Raw genomic sequence first — 20,624 nt, 5'->3', positions numbered from 1 at the left:
TTGCTCAGTCATATACAACTCTTTGAGACAGAGGATGAGATGTTTGGATGGCATCACCGACTCAATGGACATGAGTTTGAGTAAACTCCAGGAGTTGGTGATGAACAGGGAGGCCTGGCATGCTGCAGTCCGTGGGGTCTCAAAGAGTCAGAATAAGTTTCTAGGAGAGGTCAAAAGTCATCTCTTTTTTTTTCCTTTTAGCTTCTGCATTTTTGCATGGTGGTTGCATTTCGGTGGGAAGCTTGGAAGGCCTCAAGAAGGATAATGGTAGGTTTGATCTGAGAAGAGATGAAACAGTATGAAGGAGATTTGGTGTGTGATGAAGGAGAAAAGAATCAAGAAAATGCTCGGTTTACCAGACTTTACCATGCAAACAGCCCAGGCCACAGGCCCTGGTGCAGGGAGGTTGTCATTGGGCACCTTTACTTGGCTGGGCCTCTGCTGCTCGGGAGGCTCTGGACCATCTGACTACATTTAAGCACTGTGCTTAGTGGACTGGCTGCAACAATCAGCGTTACAGATGCACTGTAGCTTCACTTCTGGATTTTCTAATTCCACCTCACAGGATAACTATCTGCTCTTTAAGCCAGCGTTACTTGCCTGATAGTGCTTTTCATACAAAAATTTCAGCTTTCAGCATTAACTCTGCTCGCAACTATTTACCCTTCCACCAAGGCCGGGAAAGTAGTCAGAACTGGCCCAGGCTTGTTGAAAGTATTCCTGGATCAATATTCTTAAACTTCTGTCTTCCCTGTCTCTCTCCACTGTAAACATCTGCCATGGTCTACATTGTTCCTACTCAAGGCATGGTTTGAGGACCAGTATCAGCAGCATCACCTGGGAACTTGTTAAACTATCCCAGATCTGCTGAATCAGAATCTGCATTTGAACAAAGTCCCTGGGTGTTTTGTTTGTACACTGAAGTTGGAGGAGGTCTGGTTGACATAGACAGAGAGATGCACAGCTTCTTAGTTGACACTATATCACTGATTGCTCCTCCAAATAAATATTCACTCCAGGATATCCTGATCCAAATCAGCTGGTGCCCTTAAAAAGCTCTCTCTTAATGTGTGTATTTGTGGCATTTACTTTCAGACATCATTCTTATTTTTGCCCACAGAAATTTGTCCAGTACTTATTCTTCCATAAGTGATTTCTCCTGAGATGCTGCCTTTATTTCCCTAATTGCCCATGTCCCACAATCAATCCCATGTCCACCCCACTTCCATATCAAGCCTGACTTTCCAGATGCTACACCATGTGAGAACCCACTGTCCCTTTCTTTGCCTGGACATGAGTTGGGCAGCCTTCAGAACATACCATATTTGTTCATTCACACTTATGTATCTTAGCTTTTTGGGGGGTCACCTATGGAAGTCCTTTTACCCCTTGGGTCATGCTTTCAAGATCTAATTGTAGCTACATGATTTGTTTGAAGCCCTTCCTAGATGCATCAAAAGTATCAAGGCCACACTGCTCCCTCCCTTATCCAAACTCAGATCATTTGTCTATACCTATGATTTGGGCACAAAATCCTAGGGACCTTTGCACTGAAGTGTCAATAGTTTTACTTGCTTACAAAGAAAACAGCTGGATGATTCTCTATTTCACTTTAAATTTGGAAATAATTTTAGATAGAAAAGTTGTCAAAATAAAAAGAAGAGAGCTCCCATACACCTTTCACTCAGCTTCTGCTAACACTAACATCTTCCATAACTGCATACAGTGAGCAAAACCAGGAAATTAACCTTGGTACAATACTATTAATGAAACTACAGATCTTACTAAGGGAGATTTCTTAAGTTTTCCTACTAATGTTCTTTTCCTATTCCAGGATCCAATCCGTGGTCTCACCCTGTTTTAGTAGTCATGTCTCCTTAGTCTCTTCCAACCTGGGAATAAATCTTCTCTTTCCTTGTTCCTCCCTCCCATGCTTGATGCTTTTGAATAGTGCTGGTCAGCTATGTTGTAGAATATCCTTCAGTGTGAGTTTGATACTTTCTTAAGGCTAGACTGAGGTTTTGCATTTCTGGTAAAAATTACACATGAGTGATTTTGCACCCTTCTCAGTGCATCCTTCTATCAGGGACTTGATATTAATATACCTTATTGCTGATGATCTTAGCCTTCCTCACCTGGTTAAGGTGGCTTCCGCTGAGTTTCTCTACTATAAAGTTACCATTTCCCCCTTTACAATTAATAACTATCTGGGGAGAGATATTTTGAAATTATGCAAATACCACTTTCTCCTCAAATATATGCCCACTGATTTTAACATCCATTGGTGGATCTGCCTTCAAAATGTATCACTGTGGCACCCACTGTATGTATATTTATAAACACTCAGTTGTGTGAGATAAGTCCCTGTTTAAATCATTCCAGTAGGGTTTTCTATTAATTAGACTTTCTTTGAATTCTTTCTAAAGAGGTCCATTATAACAGGGTGGCACAATCAAATAAATAAAGCAGTCTTGCATGCATCCATCCATACATCTAATATTTCTTTCAATTTTTTTTGTAAAAGAAATCGATTGCCAATCTTCATATTTCTCCCAGTTATGCCCTAACTGGTGTCTCCTACTCCCTGCTGTTCGGTTTGAATTATTACGTGAACTGGCTGTTTTGCCCAAGTGAGTAAGCCAAGATAGGACCATTAATTTTTTTGAGCAGATGGTTGTCTAAATCAATGTGAAAAATGAGATGCCAAATTGTTTTCCTGGAATGTGCCATCACAGAGAATGCTGCTGTCGTGGACATCTGCTGCTTGTGCCTGCTCAGTGTCTCTCATCCCTTTCTTTAGGTCACAGCATCCAACTTGCTTTTTTCAGAATCTCCCCTCCTGTGTTTTCAGTCCACGTGGTTTCATGGAGTTGGCCCCCCCGCTGGCCTCGGAGGTGTGCACATGCCCCAGGCCTGGACAGAATTAGCCATCCCTTTCACCATAGTAGGGTTTCAGTGGTAAAGAACCTGCCTGCCACTGCAGGAGACTTAAGAGACTCGGATTCGATCCCTGGGTCAGGAAGATTCCCCTGGAGGGGGGCATGGCAACCTATCCCAATGTTCTTGCCTGGAGAATCCCACGGACAGAGAAGCCTGGCAGGCTACAGTCCATGGGGTTGCAAAGAGTTGGACACAACTGAAGCAGCTTAGCACGCACGCACACACTGGCCATAGTAAATGACTGAGAAATTGGCATCTGGTTCTAGTTGGCTAATCAGAATCTCTTCTAAAATCCTTGGTGGCATTATTACTGGGTATTTAAGAGACAGGCTGGAAGCCTGAAGCTCCACTGGACATCTTTGCCACTGTGTGTGGGGAAAACACACTTGAGAATACGGCCGACACAGTGAGAGACAGTGAGGTGGGAAGAGTGAAAGGGACCTGATCCTTGTGATGTCAGTTGATCACCTGGATCTAGCTTTTCCTGAAGCGAGGTCCCTCCCAGGACTTTTCAGTTTCATGAGCCTATCCATTCCCTTTCATTGTATAAGACAGCCTGAGTTGAGTTTCTTCTACTTGTAACTCAAAGTCCTGCCAAATAGGTAATTTTTAAGTATCCAGTACCCATGAGGACAGATGCTTGGGGCTCTGCAGGATTCAAAGACGAGCCAGATGTGTGCCTTGCATTCTAGGAGCCCTCAACCTAGCACAAAACACAAGATCAGTGCACTAATATCCACACGAAAAGGGCCCATGTGATCAGCCTGATCCACCCATGAAGAGCTTGGCTGTTGGACTGCAGTGAAGCGAGTGATGAATACCAGCTGGGGGGAAACTGGAGCATTGAGGAGATGAGGGACTTTATTATTCCTGGCAGAGGGAAAAGCTTGGGTGAGGTCCAAGTGTGGAAAGTGTAAACATCTCCGTGTGTATTTTGAGATTTTGAGGTTCTATGGGTCATCCATAGTGACTGAAGGGTAAAGGTTAGGCTTAAAAGGAAGATTCAGGGGACCAAAAAAAAAAAAACAACCTAGAGAAAAGATTAGTTTAAAACAAATTGAAAAGCTTTTGACTGGCAGTCTGAGGGTTTGACTGGCAGCAGGAAGGCAGAGCAGGATTCTGAGTAGAGGAGCTAGGTGATTAAGATGTATTTGGCAGCAGTGAGCAGAGTTGGAGAGGGCAGGGCTGGGCAGCAGGTGAGGAGGCCAATGAGACTGGCTGGCTGAACTTCAGGGCAGGGTTGGGGAGGATTAGACGGAAAAAAGAAGACTGGAGGCGGGTGCAATCCCAGCCTCTGAGAACATGCTGCCCAGAGCCTTTGGCCATATTTGCTCAAGAATCTTCCTTGTCGTATCATTTGAAAGCCATACTTTTTATTTCACGCCAAACATTGTCAGAGGGAGCAGGGGCAGATTCATCCTGAACGTGAGCCAGCCAGCCTGGCACGCACACGTTTAATGGCATTCCAGACCTCGGGGCCTGGCAGGCGCCCTCGGAGCCCTGCCCCGGCTCTGGCTCCTGCCTCCCTGGAGTGAGGACCAGCATCCTTCTTCTTAATGGGTGACCTTCTGAGCAGAAAAAGTCCAGCCCGAGACTCCGACCTGACCCCACACAAGCCGTGGACAGCTCAGCCCTCTTAGTGATGCCTCTGCTTTGGACTCAGACTGGAAGCCATCCTGTTCACACCCTGTCTCTTCCTGCTCTCGCGTTCTCCCCATTTGCCCAGGCTTGAGCTAGTCCCATTGGTACCACAATCACTAACCCTCGCCCAAGTCACCATCGTTTCTCACCTCGATTCCTGGATCAGCCTGGCTGGTCTCCTGGCTTCCACAGTCTCAGTTCAGTTCAGTCCAGTCGCTCACTCATGTCTGACTGTTTGTGATCCCATGGACTGCAGCACACCAGGCCTCCCTGTCCATCACCAACTCCCAGAGTTTACTCAAACTCATGTCCTTCGAGTCGTTGATGCCATCCAAACATCTCATCCTCTGTTGTCCCCTTCTCCTCCTGCCTTCCATCTTTCCCAGCATCAGGGTCTTTTCAAATGAGTCAGTTCTTTGCATCAGGTGGCCAAAGGATTGGAGCTTATTCCTTACAGTGAATATCCAGAACTGGTCTCCTTTAGGATGGACTGGTTTGATCTCCTTGCAGTCCAAGGGATTCTCAAGAGTCTTCTCCAACACCACAGTCCAAAAGCATCAACTCTTTGGCACTCAGCTTTCTTTATGGTCCAACTCTCACATCCATACATGACTACTGGAAAAACCATAGCTTTGACTAGACGGACCTTTGTCGGCAAAATAACGTCTCTGCTTTTTATTATGCTGTCTAGTTTTGTCATAGCTTTTCTTCCAAACAGCAAGAGTCTTTTAATTTCATGGCTGCAGTCACCATCTGCAGTGATTTTGGAGCCCAATAAAATACAGTGACTTTGGAGCCCAAGAGTTCTGCAGTCTGCAACTCAGCAAAGCAGCTAGAACAATCGTTCTTTAACATCACAAACCAGATCTTGTCACCCCTCTTTTTAAACCCTTCTCATGGCTTTCTGCCTGAGTAAGAATAAAATCCCACATCTCTGTGGTGGCCCCAGGGACTCTGTGCTCTGACTCAGAGCATAACTGAATTTCCTCCTCAACTGGTTACCTCCTCAGATGAATTTCCTACCCTTCCCTTTGAGTCTTTCTGCTGCTCTTCTGCCAGCCTCTGCTGATGCCTCCCTTTCTCTTCATGACCCATAACGTGCCTCATCATAAGAGAGGCATGTATCTGTCAGAATAGGTGCAGGCATGCTTCAGTAACAGATAATTTCCACATTTCGGTGGCTCCCATAACACAAGGCTAGTTCTCAACCATCAGGCCATGTCTGTTGTGGGCTGGCAGAGCGGCCTTGTTCATCAGAGTCACTCCAAGTCGACAGAACAGCCGCTTTCTTGACTGTTCCTGGTTGCTGTCCTCTAGAAAATGAAAGAGACTCTCAAGAGTCTCACAAGGGCCATTAAATGTTGGTTCAGAAGAAGCCCATGTCACCTCTGGTCACATTCTTTGGCCAGTCACTGGCCTCGGTCAAGCACAAGAGAAGCCAGCAGTGTGCTCTAATCACATAGCCAGGAATGGAAGGGGTCCGTCTTTATTTGGTCAACAGCATGAATGAACAGCATGAGAACTCATTTATCTGTGTGTGTAGCATGGATTAGAACCCTTGGTGTGTCTTCCAGTCCAGACGTTGTGAATGATGGCAGGGTTGGGGTAGAGACAGTGGAGAATGATGACAGGGAGGAGGGTTAATTACCTCTGCTCAAGCGCAGAGAAATGAGAACACAGCTGAGTTTGGATGCTCACTGGACCAGTAATGCATGTTAAAAAAAAGGGGGTGGTTATCTCTCAGGTCTTTCAGGCTAAGCATGATGGCATACTAGTGGTGAGGTGGAATGGTCCCCTTGCTCAGAAACAACTTCTGGTGTCTGCAGTTCTGCCATTAGAGATTCATTCCTTTGGTTCTATAATACCATTTCCCAAGTTGTGTCTGACAACACACTTATATTAGATGTCAGCATGTGCTCCTTGGTCAAATAAGATGGTGAGGTGCTGAGTTAAACAACAGTGAACAGGCCTTGACTGGTATGTAACATGTACTGTCTCTTCCTGAGATGGAATCAAAATTTTCGGCATTTCTCCAGTTTTTAAAATCAAGGAACCCTTTCCTCCCTGAATGTTTCCCTAATGTTAACTAGATGGTTGGGGAAAGGCTGATCTGGGAGCCTTTTCAGTCCTCTGGTGTACAAGAGGCTTTTTGCGGGAGAAGGAAAGCACTGCCGACCAGGCTGTGAGAGGATGGGACAGCAGAGGGACTGGGGGTGGCGGACAGAGGGTCTGAGAGGGAGAGTTCGGGTGCGAAGATCAAAAGTGACCCTTTCCTCAGGGATGGATACAGAGTGCGAGCTCCTGACCCCACCCGCCCCCTCTCACACACCTGCCCTCCCTGCTCCCTCCCGCCTCTTGCCCAACCCATTCAGTCTCCAAAGCTCCACCTTTTCAAGCCAACAGCACACCAGGCCATCTCGAGTCCTGGCTTAGCTCTCCAGTCCTTGCTGCCTGAAACACCCTCTTTTCTTCAACTCCAGTCTGGGAAATTCCTTCTCTCTTTTAACCATCTGTCAGGCATCCACCTCCAGAATGCCATCCTTGATACCTTTATCCACCCCACAGCCTCAGCTGGGTTTATTATTCCTCTAAGCTCCCATAAAATACCCTGTCTCTTCATTGCTGCCCTCATCACTTGGTATTTTTAAAAGATATTTGTTTACTTATTTATTTGGCTGTGCTGGGTCTTAGTTGTAGCCTGCGGGATCTAGTTACCTGACCAGGGGTCAAACCCAGGTCACCTGCTTTGGGAGCTCAGAGTCTTGGTCACTGGACCATCAGGAAAGTCCCACCACTTTGTACTTTAATATTCTTATTTCTGTCCCTCTAATCTGGGATGCTCTTGAGGGCTTAATCTTTATAGCCTTATATCCTCCTCTGCTAGGAGATAGATACGAATTAATTGAATGAATGAGGCCCACGTACAAGAGTGTGTCAAAAGCCCCTACATGTCCCAGTCGAAAGAACTCCCCAAGTTAAAAGGATCTATTCCGCATATTTGAAAACCTCATCTTGTCTGTCATGCCCACCTCAGCTGGTTCTCCTATCTCCTGGGGCCTAAAGTCTTCTCTCTGCCTTCCTCACCATCCCTCTTCTGTCTGACCCGTTCCTACCTCTCTCATCCCCTCATGTCCAATTCATGTCTTCTTAAGAAGAGTGAGTGAGTCTTAGAAGGTTAACAGCCATGCTTAGGTTTGTTTCCTGGAACAGGAAGTAAATGCAAATATCCTGAGAAGACAGTCTAACTTTAAGGGTGAGAAGAAAGTGTTTTGTTTGTTTATTTTATAGTTCAAGATTGGCTTTAATGATTGAATAAGATGGGGAAAACTAGGAAAAACCTGTGGGTAGAGGACCTGGACAGGTTGTTGCTGGCAATGCACTCAGAGTTGAATCACAGCTTTTGTGGGTCAGAGGCCCTCAGTGAGTAATCATTTTAATAGTCATGTCCCAAATAGCACATGCCCCAAATGTTGCATGAGATATAATTATACTAAGAAGTTAGGCCTGTTTATCTGAAATTAAAGTTAACTGGGAACCCTACTGTGTAGATGTCCCTGACTTTTTTTTTTTCAGGTTTCTTCCCACCTGCTGCTCTTGGAGGCGTTCTGGCACTTTTCAGGCACCTGTCACCGCATATCCTCCACCCCGACTGCATTCCCATCATAGTTATCCTCACCTGCCACAGGGCAGGGACGTGGCAGCATATTAATGATCACATATGAGTAAGTGGATGCTTTCCTCTTGTTTCCCCAACTCTCTATTTATTTTCAGGGATGACGTGGCAACATCTGGATTTGATTTCATTCAGGAGGTTGTGTGAGGAGATGAGAGTCAAGTCAACTATTGGGTGGGATTACAGTAACACTTTTTTAAACATGCATCTCAAGGAGATACTTGGGGCTCAGACACTTCCTTACCTGGTGGAAAAACACTTGGGGCATGTGGCTGACACTTTCATCCCCTCCCTCCCTCTGTGCTCTGAGAAGCGAAGGTGGATGGTGTGAGGAGTGGACTCCCTCTTCCCTGTGATGCTGAGGTCAGGCAGCAAGTCAGCCGTGGCCCAAGAGGGTCCCTGTATGTGAAGGGAGGGGGCTTTCTGTTTTTGAGACTTAGGTTAACGGAATTCTGATTTCCCATCTTTACTTTGGGAGTGGACTGGTTCTTTTAAAAGTTCTTTTAAAGTGTTACTTTGGCATCAGATGCATAGGAGAAAACCAGCCTGAGATGATGGTGGCCTGAGATGATGGTGGGCACAAGCCCCATGAGACCATCTGAGCCTGGTGTCCAGGGTTCTGACCCTGTATTCTCACACCATCCTCAGCAGTAGGGACTCCGATGCCCAACAAGAGCTGTACTCCTCTGAGGAGCACTGTGAGGGGACATCCACCCCCCCACCCCCCCACTCCAGACTATGGGCCAGCCAAAGCATTGGTGGTTCCTAACAACTTGAGCTGCGTGAGCATGTGTGGTAGGCATCATGAAAGTTGCTTTTCTCATTGCTGCTAAGAATTTCCCAGCTTTCAACATACTCTTTCTTGGTTGAATGGAACTTCCAAAGCTGACCACTGGTTAATCACGCTAAACAAGAAACCCACAATGCTCAAATGTCCAGAATGTGTGTGTGTGTGTGTGTGTGTGTATACATGTGCACATGGGGAGCTCCCCAGCTGGTTCCCCATGTGTTTTGCCTTTTTACAAATCTCCAGTCCCCCTCTCTGCTCATCCCCATGTTTACAGGAGCAGGCAACATGGCCCAAGGTAGTTTCAAGGGATGGTCAACAGATATTAAGAGAAAGCAAACACAGCCATAGACGTTTTCATGGTCCATCTGGGGAAGTCTGCACTCTCCACGCTACTCCTGGGTGGTCACAGTGTTCATTAGTTTAATTACGGCTCTAATAGGTGCTACATTTCTCTTTTTAAATTTATTTTTGGCCCTGCTGGGTCTTCATCGCTGCACAGGCTTTTCTCTTGCTGTGGCGAGCAGGGGCTACTATGCAGTTGTGTGTGGGGCTTTCTCATTGCAGCGGCTTCTCGTTGTGGAGCTCAGGCGCTAGGGCAGGAGGGCTTCAATAGTTGGATCTCATGGGCTCAGGAGTTGTAGCTCCTGGGCTTTAGAGCACAGGCTCAGTAGCTAGGGTGCATGGCTTAGCTGTCCGGTGGCATGTGGGATCTTCTGGTGCTAGGGATCAACTCTGTGTCTGCTACATTATCAGGTGGATTTTCTACCACTGAGTTCACTAGGGAAGCCCTACACTTCTCTTTTTAACTCCAAAAAGATGTTATATAACTCAGTGTTTTCCCAACTTATTTGATCAGAGAACCACTCCATTTTTAAAGAATATCTCACCTGGTCTGTCATCCTGGGAACACACTTTGCGAAATGGTAAAGGGATGGGAGATAAGCAAGTGTTTGCATTCCTCTCCAAACTTTGGAGTAGAATGGAGAAAGTGTCCTAGCCTAAGCGTTGCCCTGGCGGCAGGACTCCAAGTGCCCAGGGTGGGTACCAGGCACTGTCCTGGCGGGGAGGGGGAGGGCATTTCCGGCACTGTACTGATGTGCTCCGCTGGAAAGTCTAGGCTGGTGGCCACTTAGAAGAGTCTTAAGAGCATCAGTTTTGTTTTGGGCTTGAAACGCTGTACAAGGCCACCTTTTAATAGTCACAAGGCCTCGGGTGACACAGCACGGGGTGTGTGTCATCAGAGGAGGAAGCATGCTCTCCTCCCCCAGCCCCGGGCCATGGCATTTCCTCTCTTCGGTGTGTTTTTCTTGCCACCAGAACAACTAAGCCTGGGGCCACCATTTGCACAATTCCCCGGATCCTGCTACTTTGCCGGCGGAGAACCCACGTGAACTTCGGGCGTCACCCGGGATTGTGCAAAGCAGTGGCGCCGTCCAAGTGCCTGCCTGCCACAGGGTTTTGCCAGGACACTCCCGTCTATTTCTTAAGTCCTGCCTCAATGTGACCTCCCATTAGAGCAGGCCCGTTATTTTCTATTATGATACCCTATTTGTATCCTTTATAAATGGTGACTCATTTATTGACACACAACCCCTAAATACTTTTTTGAATATTGCCTTTCTCTCCTCAAATGAAATATCAACTCCACAAGGAGAGAGCAGAGCTCAGTCTCTGTTGAGCAGAGATTGTTGTGGCCACTGTTGGATCCTTGGTGCCTTGGACAGTGCCTGGCACAATGTAGCACGCCAAGTATCTGTGGAATGAATAAAGAACAACTTTGTAAGTTCTTCCCCACTTGAGTACTGATTGGTTATGGAGAGTTGATGGACAAGGTCACTGACCAACCAGTGGCTGAGTGGCGAAAGGGATGGACTTCTAGTCTGAGTCAGCTGTGGTCCCTAGGTCGGTGAGATAGCATAGAAGTAGAGAGAGCAATAGAAATGAGTTTTTATTTGTAAAAAGTTACAAAATAATATTGTACAAAAATAAAGTCTGTAGAGAACTTTGGTTGTATAACACAAACGACTGAGACAGATCAGAGAAGTCAGAACTTCCAAAGAAGTGCACTCCTTACTGGATCAGATGGTAATCGCAACAATAAAGAAAAATCACAAACTTTACCCTTTTGTGGCTTTGGCGGAGAGATTTGCTTCAGTGAAAACCTGCTTATGGTGTGTAGGTGATGCTGGGAAGGAGCTGTCAGCATCCGTTGAATCCTACCACCCCTGTGGGCAGAGACTCTCCACAGGGAGCTGGGGCTAAGGCTGACCCTGGGGACGCCAGCCACCAGATCTGCCAGGACTCTCTGAATTGGACAGATGATCTTGGGCTGCATCAAATTGCACTTCATGAACAACCGGTCGGCTCGACCTGTCCCTATTTTGAGCAGGCCACTCCTCAGCAAGTTCCCCGTCTTGGGCCCCAAGAGAGGGTGAGGCAGGCCCTTTTCCTCTATTTCCGAGTCCTGCAAGGGGAGCTGAAAGGACAGAGGGGGCAGAGTGATGGGCAGCTTGGGTCCGTGGGGGTGGGGGTGGGGAAGGGATGTCTGATAACTGCTGCTTTTTGATTACTTTGTAAAATTAACATGATTGTTTGAGGGAGGCCAGTAGGCTATTTATTTGCCAAATCTGTACACTTGAGCTAATAGCCACTAATGTAGTGATGTAGTGATAATCTCTTTGGTAAAAATCTCTTTTATGAGGTACGTCACAAGCTCTTAAAATAGGGCCCAGTGCATTGAACATGGAGGCAGTGACCAGACAAATCCATGACCTGGTCACTGAGATAGTTTTTCTCGCCCTATGTCCCTGCCCTGTCAAAGGCTTTCAGTATCCATGCAGTGGGGCAGGTGTACTGAGGCTGAGCCAGGGCCCATCTTCCACATCCACCCTTCCCGGCCACCTTCTTCTGAGAAGGAGTCAGGTGTATGGGGGCAGCCCCTGGTGGCTTGTATGGCAACCAGGCTGACCTCACTCTCAGAAGGCCTGCAGCACTCCTTGCCTATGCTGGGCCTGGGGAAGAGTCTCCACTATCAGGGCAGAACTCCGGCTACTTGACAGAACTGTTACTGTGAGGTCAACATTGAGTCCAGCACCACCTACTAAAGGGACTTTAACCTTTGACATGTGGTTATGCATATCACAGATAGATACATGTGGAGGGGAGGGTGAGAGCTTCAGCACAGCAGGAAATAGAGCACATGGCCTGTCTGCTGGGACAGGGAACCATGTAGAAATGAGGGCAAATGCCACGGTCTCCACCTGCTGCTCCTGAAAAAGAAGGCCCATCAGAAATGTTCCTTCTGACATGTTCCTTTCTAACATATAAAACCAGGTAAGATGCTGAGACCCGCAGGGTAGAGGGGGGTGGAATCATACAAGGGCTTTTCTTTAAAAAGGTAAAGTAAGTGATTTTTGCCTAGCGAAAGTCTTTTTAATACTTTGAAAAGCATGGACCCTTGATCCCAATTAAAATTTCCTTTGCCACCTTCCTTTGCATTTTGCGAGCACATATACTTTGGCACCTTTGAAAAGAAACTTTAATAAATAAGGGCAAAAAAGAGAAACTCATTAGTGAACGGTAATAAATAACAATAACTTAAATCTCAATAAATATCTTCTCTATATTTCTGTATCTGAAACAGATGCATTGCATCGAGTAGCTTCTCTGGTCACTGGTGACCACGCATAACGGAGCTGGGGTGTATGTAACATCTGTCTCTCTGTAAACCGACAGCCCAGCGGCCTCCCCGCCCCGGTGCAGCTGGGGGCCTTCCCGCACGCTCTCCTGCAAGAATGCTGCCGAAAAACCACACTGGTTTCCTGTTTCCAAGGGCAGAAAGGAAATACCTTCAGGTTTGGTTTTAGTCATGAGGACAGCCTTTTTGGTTCCTAGCCAACTTCTTCCCACCCCACACACCATGTTCGAAATCAATCACCCACCGTTCCCCAAAATGCTGGTTGGAGTAAACCTCAGGCTTGAACCTTCCAAAGCAAAGGTTACTATCTCTCCTGGATCTTTGATTTTTTTTCTCCCCCTCCTTTCCGGGGTATGTCTCCACTGAGTGACAGAAAAATAAACCTTTCTTGCTTTCAGCAGTAAAACGTAATGACAAGGAATGACACCAGGAGGACCGTTTCCCTGGTGTCTCTAGACATGTGAAAGCAAACCACAGGAGATACACTGGTTCGGTTTCAAGTGCATCCGCGACTGCGCCCGTGACCCATGGCGGTGGACTGTATCAGATGAAACGATGGCAACACCCAACCAGGGACACCAGCCCTGAGCTTCCGGTGACGTCAGCTGCCATCCGGGAGAAGGCGGACGGCTGTCTTTTCTCTCCTGTCCAGCCTTCTGTAGCTGGATCTCCCTCCACCAGGCTCCCACAATGGCTGCCTTCCTCCTCCTCTGCCTCCACTTCCTCCTCCTCCGCCTCCTTGGTCCTCATCTTCCACTCTGGGCAAACATTTTCTGGGAACCTTGGTCCCTTTCTTTGCACTGTAGCAGGAATGCAATACACAGCGGTCTCTGGAGCCGGAGTCAGATACATCCACACCTTTTAGCGGAATGCTTTCTTAGAATATGGTAAACCAGGTTATCATCTAAAAAGGACAGGTCGTCATCAAAGGCGATGGGTCTGCAACACGCCTGCCCGACTTTGTCACTCACCAGCCTTCTACTTTTGGATAAGTTTTTTAATATTTTGTCGTACATTGTTTCGGCTGCATCGCAGGAGCCGCTGCAGTACCTAAAAATGAGTTCCTCCTTGGTTTCGTAGCCCAAACCCAAGTCAGTGACGTTTAGATGCACGGCGGTGAGGACGCAGCCGCGATTTCTGCCCCTCTGGCCACGCCGGCCTTTCCCTCTGGCACCCTCCGGGCTGGCGGCCGCCCCCTGCCGGTGCCGCTCTCTCCGAGGAAGCACGGCCATTTGTTTATCTGGTGACCTTTTCAGTCTTCGAATGGTAGCTTCAATAAAATCCATGACATCATCAAACTGATCAGGGTAGTCCTCTGGCATATTTGCTGTGCAACAAGAAAACAGAGACGGACACATGAGGCAAGAGCAACGACCATTTCAAGGAGTCTCTAAGATCGGTCTCTCTGAAAGGCGACCCAGTATGCCCCACCCCAACCCCCGCCCATGGCGAAAGGACCCCTTCAGGGACCACTGTACACTCCCAAGGACAAAGGACAAAAGGCTCCCTCCAAGATTCCCGGGATGGAAATTCAAGACTAACACGGGCGGGGAATGACACACTTCCTTGCGGAGAACAAATCCTTAGAAATGGAATTTCCACTCAGATGACGTCTGCCATTTTTAACAAGTCTATGTTGAGATGCTGATGGAGGGTCATTTCTTGTTCTGATAACGGTAGCCTGCAGTGGGGTTCTCAAATGTGTGGGTAGGACTGTGCTGGGATACTTGGGGGAAAATGCAGAGACCTGGCGGACCCTTAGGGGGAAGTGTGGGAAGGGGCCAGGGAACCTGCACCAGTTTAAGGAGCCCTGGGGGAGTTCTGAGGTAGGTGGTCCCTGGACCATACCTTGAGAAACCCTGTCTTAGAAGGTGAAAGAAAGATTAATCTTGGAAGACAATGCTGCTTTCACCTGTAATGTCAAGTGTTCCTCCCTGAATTCCACCCTGACTTAACACCTCTGCCCTGCTGAGTTTCGGAAGGAGACCCATTTGGATAGATCACATGAAAAAGTCCTGAATTCAACTATATTTTAAAACTTCCTTCTATATTTTAAAACTTCCAAAGTCGGGCAGGCGTGTTGCAGACCCACCGCCTTTGATGACGACCTGTCCTTTTTAGATGATAACCTGGTTTACCATATTCTAAGAAAGCATTCCGCTAAAAGGTGTGGATGTATCTGACTCCGGCTCCAGAGACCGCTGTGTATTGCATTCCTGCTACAGTGCAAAGAAAGGGACCAAGTTTCCCAGAAAATGTTTGTCTCTTAAAAGACTTAATGATTAAGAGACTGAAAAACAGCCCACTGCTCGCTAATAGACTAATTTACCACTTCCTTGGATTAGCAGGACTTTAAAAATACAAGGTCAGATCATAAGATGATGTTTACATGTATCACAGCAATACATGGAATGCAATGCTGCCTGTGGACAGGGAGGTGGGGTCCTGCACTGGCTTTGGCTGCAAACAGGACAACAGACACGCACCTTAGGAAGATCACATGGAGCAGTGACTGAGGTGATGCTTCCAGGGTGTTGGAGACCTTTGGGCAAATGCATGAATTCAAGGGTTTTTGGCATTTTTGCTGTATTTCAAGCATCTGCTTCAGCTGATCAGGTAAGAGAAGAGAAACTATTTGAACACCTGAATACATTTCTAAAAGAGGAAAGTAATTCAAACGTCCATGTATTCCGTACTAGACCGTTTATGCTCCCCTCATCCCTTTTTCAGGGCTTCCTTGGTGGCTCAGATGGTAAAGAATCTGCCTGCAACGTGGGAGATGTGGGTTTGACCCCTGGGGTGGGAAGATCGATGAAGAAGGAAATGGCAGCCTACTCCAGGATTCTTGCCTGGGACATTCCATGGACAGAGGAACCTGGTGGGTTCACAAAGAGTCCATGGCGTCACAAAGAGTCGGATATGATCCCATTTTCAGGTAATTAGAATGTTTAGGGTTATACATTGCTTAGAAAAATATACCCCAAAAGAGTTGTTAGCAAGAGTGAACTTTTTTTTTTGCCAAGACCATGGTAAAGCAGAGGATTACATTGTACCTAACCCACGTCAAATTGTTTTGTTATGAACGAATTGCTAAAACAGGTATCAGGTATCCTAGTGTGGAAGACATACTTCAACTAAGGAAACTTAACCATATCGATCTCTCTTTCTTACCTGTCTATACAGATAGATAGCTAATATATAATATTATCTATATTAGGGCAAAATGTAGGACATATAGTAATGAAAAGAGTGGGGATGGTATGGAATTTCATAATTCTAAATCTAAATCTAAAATCTGGCACTGGGTGGTTCTGTGCACAGAGGTCTCGAAGCTGCTTCCACTGGTGTTCGGCCAGTCGCCTCTTGCCTGGATAATCACACCAGACCCAAGCCCCTGCATTCCCTTACCCTCCTTCAGTTTGCCTTGCACCTGGTAGCCAGAGCGATGCTCTTGAAGCTGTGAATGCAGCTCATGTCCCTCCTCTGCTCCACGCCCTCCAAAGTCCACACTGGCCCAAGGCCCTCCCTGACGCCCCCCGCCCTCCACCCCAGTCTCAGCCTTTGTCACCGCTGACCTCGTGTTCGACTTCCCTCCTTACTGCCTCCCCTCCAGCTCCTCTCGCCTCCTGCCTGTTCCTCAAACACAGGGTTTCTCAACCTCAGGGCTACTGACCCTGGGGCTGGCACATCCTTTGTTGTGGGAGTGTTTAAGGATGTTTAATTACATCCCTGGCCTCTACCCAGGAGACGCCTGTAGTAGCCTCCACCCCCATCCCAACGGTGACAAATGGAAGTGTCTCCAGATATGACCAGACGTCCCCTGGGTGCAAAATTGTCATGGCTGAGAACTGCACACATCAGACACAAACAGGCGCTCGGCCTTTTGCTGGCTGTCCCCTCTCTACAGAAATGTTGTTCCTGCAGAGAACCCAGTGATTCACACTCACATCCCCTTCAAGTCTGCTCAAAAGTCACCGCTACCCAGCCCCAACTTGACCTCCCTGTTTCAAATTCAGTTCCTCCCAACCCTGAATCCAGATCCTCTTGCCCTCTTCCCCCCAGAGCATAATACTCGACCCCCTCCAGCACACTGTTGAACTTTTCCCATGGTGATTATTTGCTGTCTGTCTTCTCTGAGCGAATGTCACCTCCAGGAGGCAAGGACCTCTGCTTGGCTTGTTCACCAATGGATCCTGGGAGCTTTCAATAGGATCTGGTCCCTTGAGGCCGGCAATGATTTTTTTTTTTTTTTAACAACTTAGGTCACTTAACGAGGGTAGAGAGTCCTTCATTTCTCAAGGGGACACTTGGGCTTCAGTTCGGCCACACCATGATGAATTGAAAGGCTCCAAAATACATGGTCTCCATCTCATGGGCAGCCCCAGTGCCCAGAAGTACAGTCATCTCCTGCTGCTGCTGCTGCTGCTGCTGCTGCTAAGTCGCTTCAGTCATGTCCGACTCTGTGCGACCCCATAGACGGCAGCCCACCAGGCTCCCCCATCCCTGGGATTCTTTAGGTAAGAACACTGGAGTGGGCTGCCATTTCCTTCTCCAATGCATGAAAATGAAAAGTGAAAGTGAAGTCGCTCAGTCGTGTCCGACTCTTAGCAACCCCCATGGACTGTAGCCTACCAGGCTCCTCCATCCATGGGATTCTCCAGGCAAGAGTACTGGAGTGGGGTGCCATTGCCTTCTCCTACCCGAGAGCAAATAACTGTCTCAGAGCTGTCCCCCTTGCCAGCTTCCCCCGCACCTTTACAGTGTCACCTCTCAAAGCCCACCTCATTCCGAGAATTCTGAAAGGCTCTGGCTTCCTGGGAGCAATGTTTTCTCAAGGAATACTGGGAGAGTGAGAGGGTATTTGAATTCGAAATTTCCTCTGAACCATTTCCTACAGGAGTCCCTTAGGAATCTTCTTTCCTTCCTTCCTTTCCACCTTTCTTTGTTCCTTCCTTCTGCCCTCCCTTTCTCCCTTCCTTTCCTTCTCTTTTCTTAAAAAAAAAAAAAAAAAAAATTATTTCTGGGCTGTGTTGTGGGGCTTACTGGATCTTAGTTCCCAGACCAGGGACTGAATCAAGGCCATGGCAGTGAAAGCACCAGGTCCTAATCACTGGATCACCAGGGAATTCCCTAAAAAATTTAAAAAATCACTCGATGTTAAAGACATGAACTACTTATTTTGACAGATGAGTTGCTTCTGCTATTTGTGACTTTTTTTCAACAATAAGCTATAAAAGAGGAAATTAGGTATGCTTGGTTTCAAAAACCTGAACAGAAGTCTGGATTTCTAACTGATAAATTAGTGATTAGTCAAAATACAAAAAAAAAAAAAGAAGGCCTTCAAATTTCTGAAAACTCTTTGTTTTACAAAAGGAATTCACATGATGGGGTCCCTAGTTCTCTTTAAGAACTCTTGAATAGATCATTAAGTTAAGAACCTGGGAACATGGAAGTTAAAACTGATTAAGAATCAACTAAAGATTAATCAGAAATGAGGATGAAATATTACTGAAAGTTTAACATAAATGGGAAAACATTTAAGTTCAAAAGTTCAGCTTATACTAGTTTAGACTCATTAATTTATATATCATGATAAATTACATTCTTTTTACTAGAGTTATAATGATGATTTGAATCAGCATTTATAATGTTTTTTATTAATTGCCCAACAATTTCAAAGTTCCGGAAAAATACTGTCCCTCCTTTTTATGACATTTCGACCGTATGCCTTTGTCCACTGGCTTTGCTTGCCAGATAAAATATAGAATACCAAGTTAAGTTTGAATTTCAGATAATTAGCAAATGAGTTTTTAGTATAAGCAATCCTCAGTAATGATTGGGACATACTTATCTTTTACTGTGAGAATGTTTAGTTCCTTTTTCTTTAGTTTCTACTTGGCCTTCGGGGGTGATGTGTGTAGCCGTGTGGATGTACTCACTGATCATTTATGCTTTAGGGTGAGGTAGTGAATGGATCATTAAACTTGAATTAAAAGTCTTTCTGACACTGGGGAAGCAGTCAATCCGTGTTCCCTGCGTTAAACTGAAGAGAGCCGCTATGAGAACTTCTCCTTTCATGGGACATCTCCCTCATAACTTGTTGTTAAGGTGGAAATATTTATTTAAGCCTCAAGTTCAGGACATAGGCAATTTTAATTAAACTGAAGGGATTCCGCCCTCCCCATCCTCTTTTCCTTCTTGAAGAATAGAGTAAAAAATAAATATTTATGCTGAAAGTTGTACATGGATACGAATTTTGGAAACTAGAAAAGGGCAACATGATATTTTCCAAACCACAGAGCAAAGAGGCCTGTCTCTTCCAATGGAAAATTCCTAATCCCAGGCCTTTTGCTGCTGACTGAGTTCATTACTAGAGAGACCTCCATTTATCAACACAAGGTATTTGTGGGGTGCGTTGGGAGCCATGCACCTCACTGAGCCAATCTTTAGCATCCTGCAGAGGCCCAGTACCCAGCCCAGTCAAGTAAACTCCCCAGCAGGAACCAAGAAACCATGGCTGCCTCCATGTTCCTGGAATTCACTGAGCAAAGTGGAAAGAAAGGGGCTTGTGTTTGGATTAGTTCCCCAAATGAAGACTTGATGTCATATCACTTTCTTCATCCTATAAAGGGCTTGGCAGCATGTCAGCTACACAAATGGCCCTTGTTAGTAAGAACTTTGACAGTAAAATACTTGCAAACCACAAAAGAGAAGCATTGTTTTGAAAAAACAGGTCAAACACTTGCTCATTTCCCAGACCCACTTGGAGGTTCGATCTTGGAAAACATGGACTTCTAAAAGCTAAAGTTTTTGAAAAATCAGAATGCTCAAATGCATTTAAGTCATCCTTTTAGTGTGCAACTAAATATTTTGGCATTATTCTATTTAAAATATTTAAACTTTGATGTGTCCTTCATATAAACAATGTTATTTAAACAAGTGAAACCTTGTACTGGGCCAGACTCCGGGAACAAACCAAACTATTCACTACCCAGACTTAGCCTTCCTCAATTATGGGAAAAAAACAATAATGCTACCCCAGGAACAAAGGCCTGGGATACTGACTATCTTGTAAAGTTAATTGAGTTTTTATAGGAACAATGGTGAGACCTGGGAATACTCCTTGTAATAGCCCAACTAAAAAGCACATAATTCAAAACATTATCTTGGCTAGGCTGGCATTTAGTGGACAAAGTTTTCTTTTAAATGTTAGATTTATCTTAAAAAAGAGTACAGGTTAATGATACTTTAATCAAAGAGGTCATTTTATATTCCTATTGGATGGTCGCCCTCCTCTCCCCGGCCGGGTTTCTAAGCCACTTTTCAGCCTGTCTTCCACCCATGGGCCCTAGAGGAAGCCCACAAGCTCAAGGTTGTGCACAGAGCAGAGAGATGTGACCCCTTACCTAGAGTGGGAGGGGTCTCTGTGAGGCCCAGAGAAGAGGGGCCTGGACTTTGGTACCCACAGAGGGCCTCTTGTACCGGAGCCGTCTTCTAGGCCAGAGCCAACCTCAAGGCTGCAGGGGTGCTGGAGAGAAGGCCCAGATGTTCCTTGTTCTGGGGCTCCTGCCTCTATGCTTCACTGGAAATCACCCAGCTGCTGGGTACTGGATGGGCAAGAGTTAATACGCTGAGCTCCACAGACGTGACCTACGGCCTGAGCCAGGGCCACACAGGTGAGACGTGCATCTTCAACCAGCACCTGGGTGCCCTCGCTCCAGGCTGTGCCCAGTTCTGGGGTGGGCTCGACCCGGGATACGAGGCCTAAGATGCTGCATCTGGGGGCACTGCAGGGCTGGGCAGCCCACCCTCACATGTGGAGCCTCCCCTGAAAGACGGTCTACAAAAGGAGGCGAGTGGAAACCCCCTCGGCAGTGGAGGAC

At 46.5% G+C, this 20,624-nt stretch overlaps 1 protein-coding gene and 1 long non-coding RNA gene across 5 annotated transcripts in view; one reads left to right on the top strand and one right to left on the bottom strand.

Annotated features, from left to right (window-relative positions):
- Nucleotides 1–10,977: 10,977 nt before the first annotated feature.
- Nucleotides 10,978–20,624, bottom strand: part of GDNF (glial cell derived neurotrophic factor) — a 28,677-nt gene continuing 19,030 nt past the window's right edge. For all 4 annotated transcript variants that reach the window (XM_069555927.1, XM_069555929.1, XM_069555928.1 and 1 more), the window contains one exon: nt 10,978–14,068. In XM_069555927.1, coding sequence (XP_069412028.1) covers nt 13,584–14,068 — 485 coding nt within the window. In that variant the 3' untranslated portion in view covers nt 10,978–13,583. The remainder of the gene's footprint in view (nt 14,069–20,624) is intronic.
- On the top strand, nt 15,189–17,755 carry LOC138421622 (uncharacterized). The gene is made up of 3 exons (XR_011249559.1): nt 15,189–15,357; nt 15,472–15,676; nt 17,004–17,755. It is a non-coding gene; the product is annotated as an uncharacterized lncRNA (long non-coding RNA).

The sequence above is a fragment of the Ovis canadensis genome, chromosome 16, assembly GCF_042477335.2.
Source record: "Ovis canadensis isolate MfBH-ARS-UI-01 breed Bighorn chromosome 16, ARS-UI_OviCan_v2, whole genome shotgun sequence".
Lineage (NCBI taxonomy): Eukaryota > Metazoa > Chordata > Mammalia > Artiodactyla > Bovidae > Ovis > Ovis canadensis.
The sequence above is the reverse complement of the archived record's forward strand: the minus strand, read 5'-3'. Positions and strand labels throughout refer to the sequence as shown.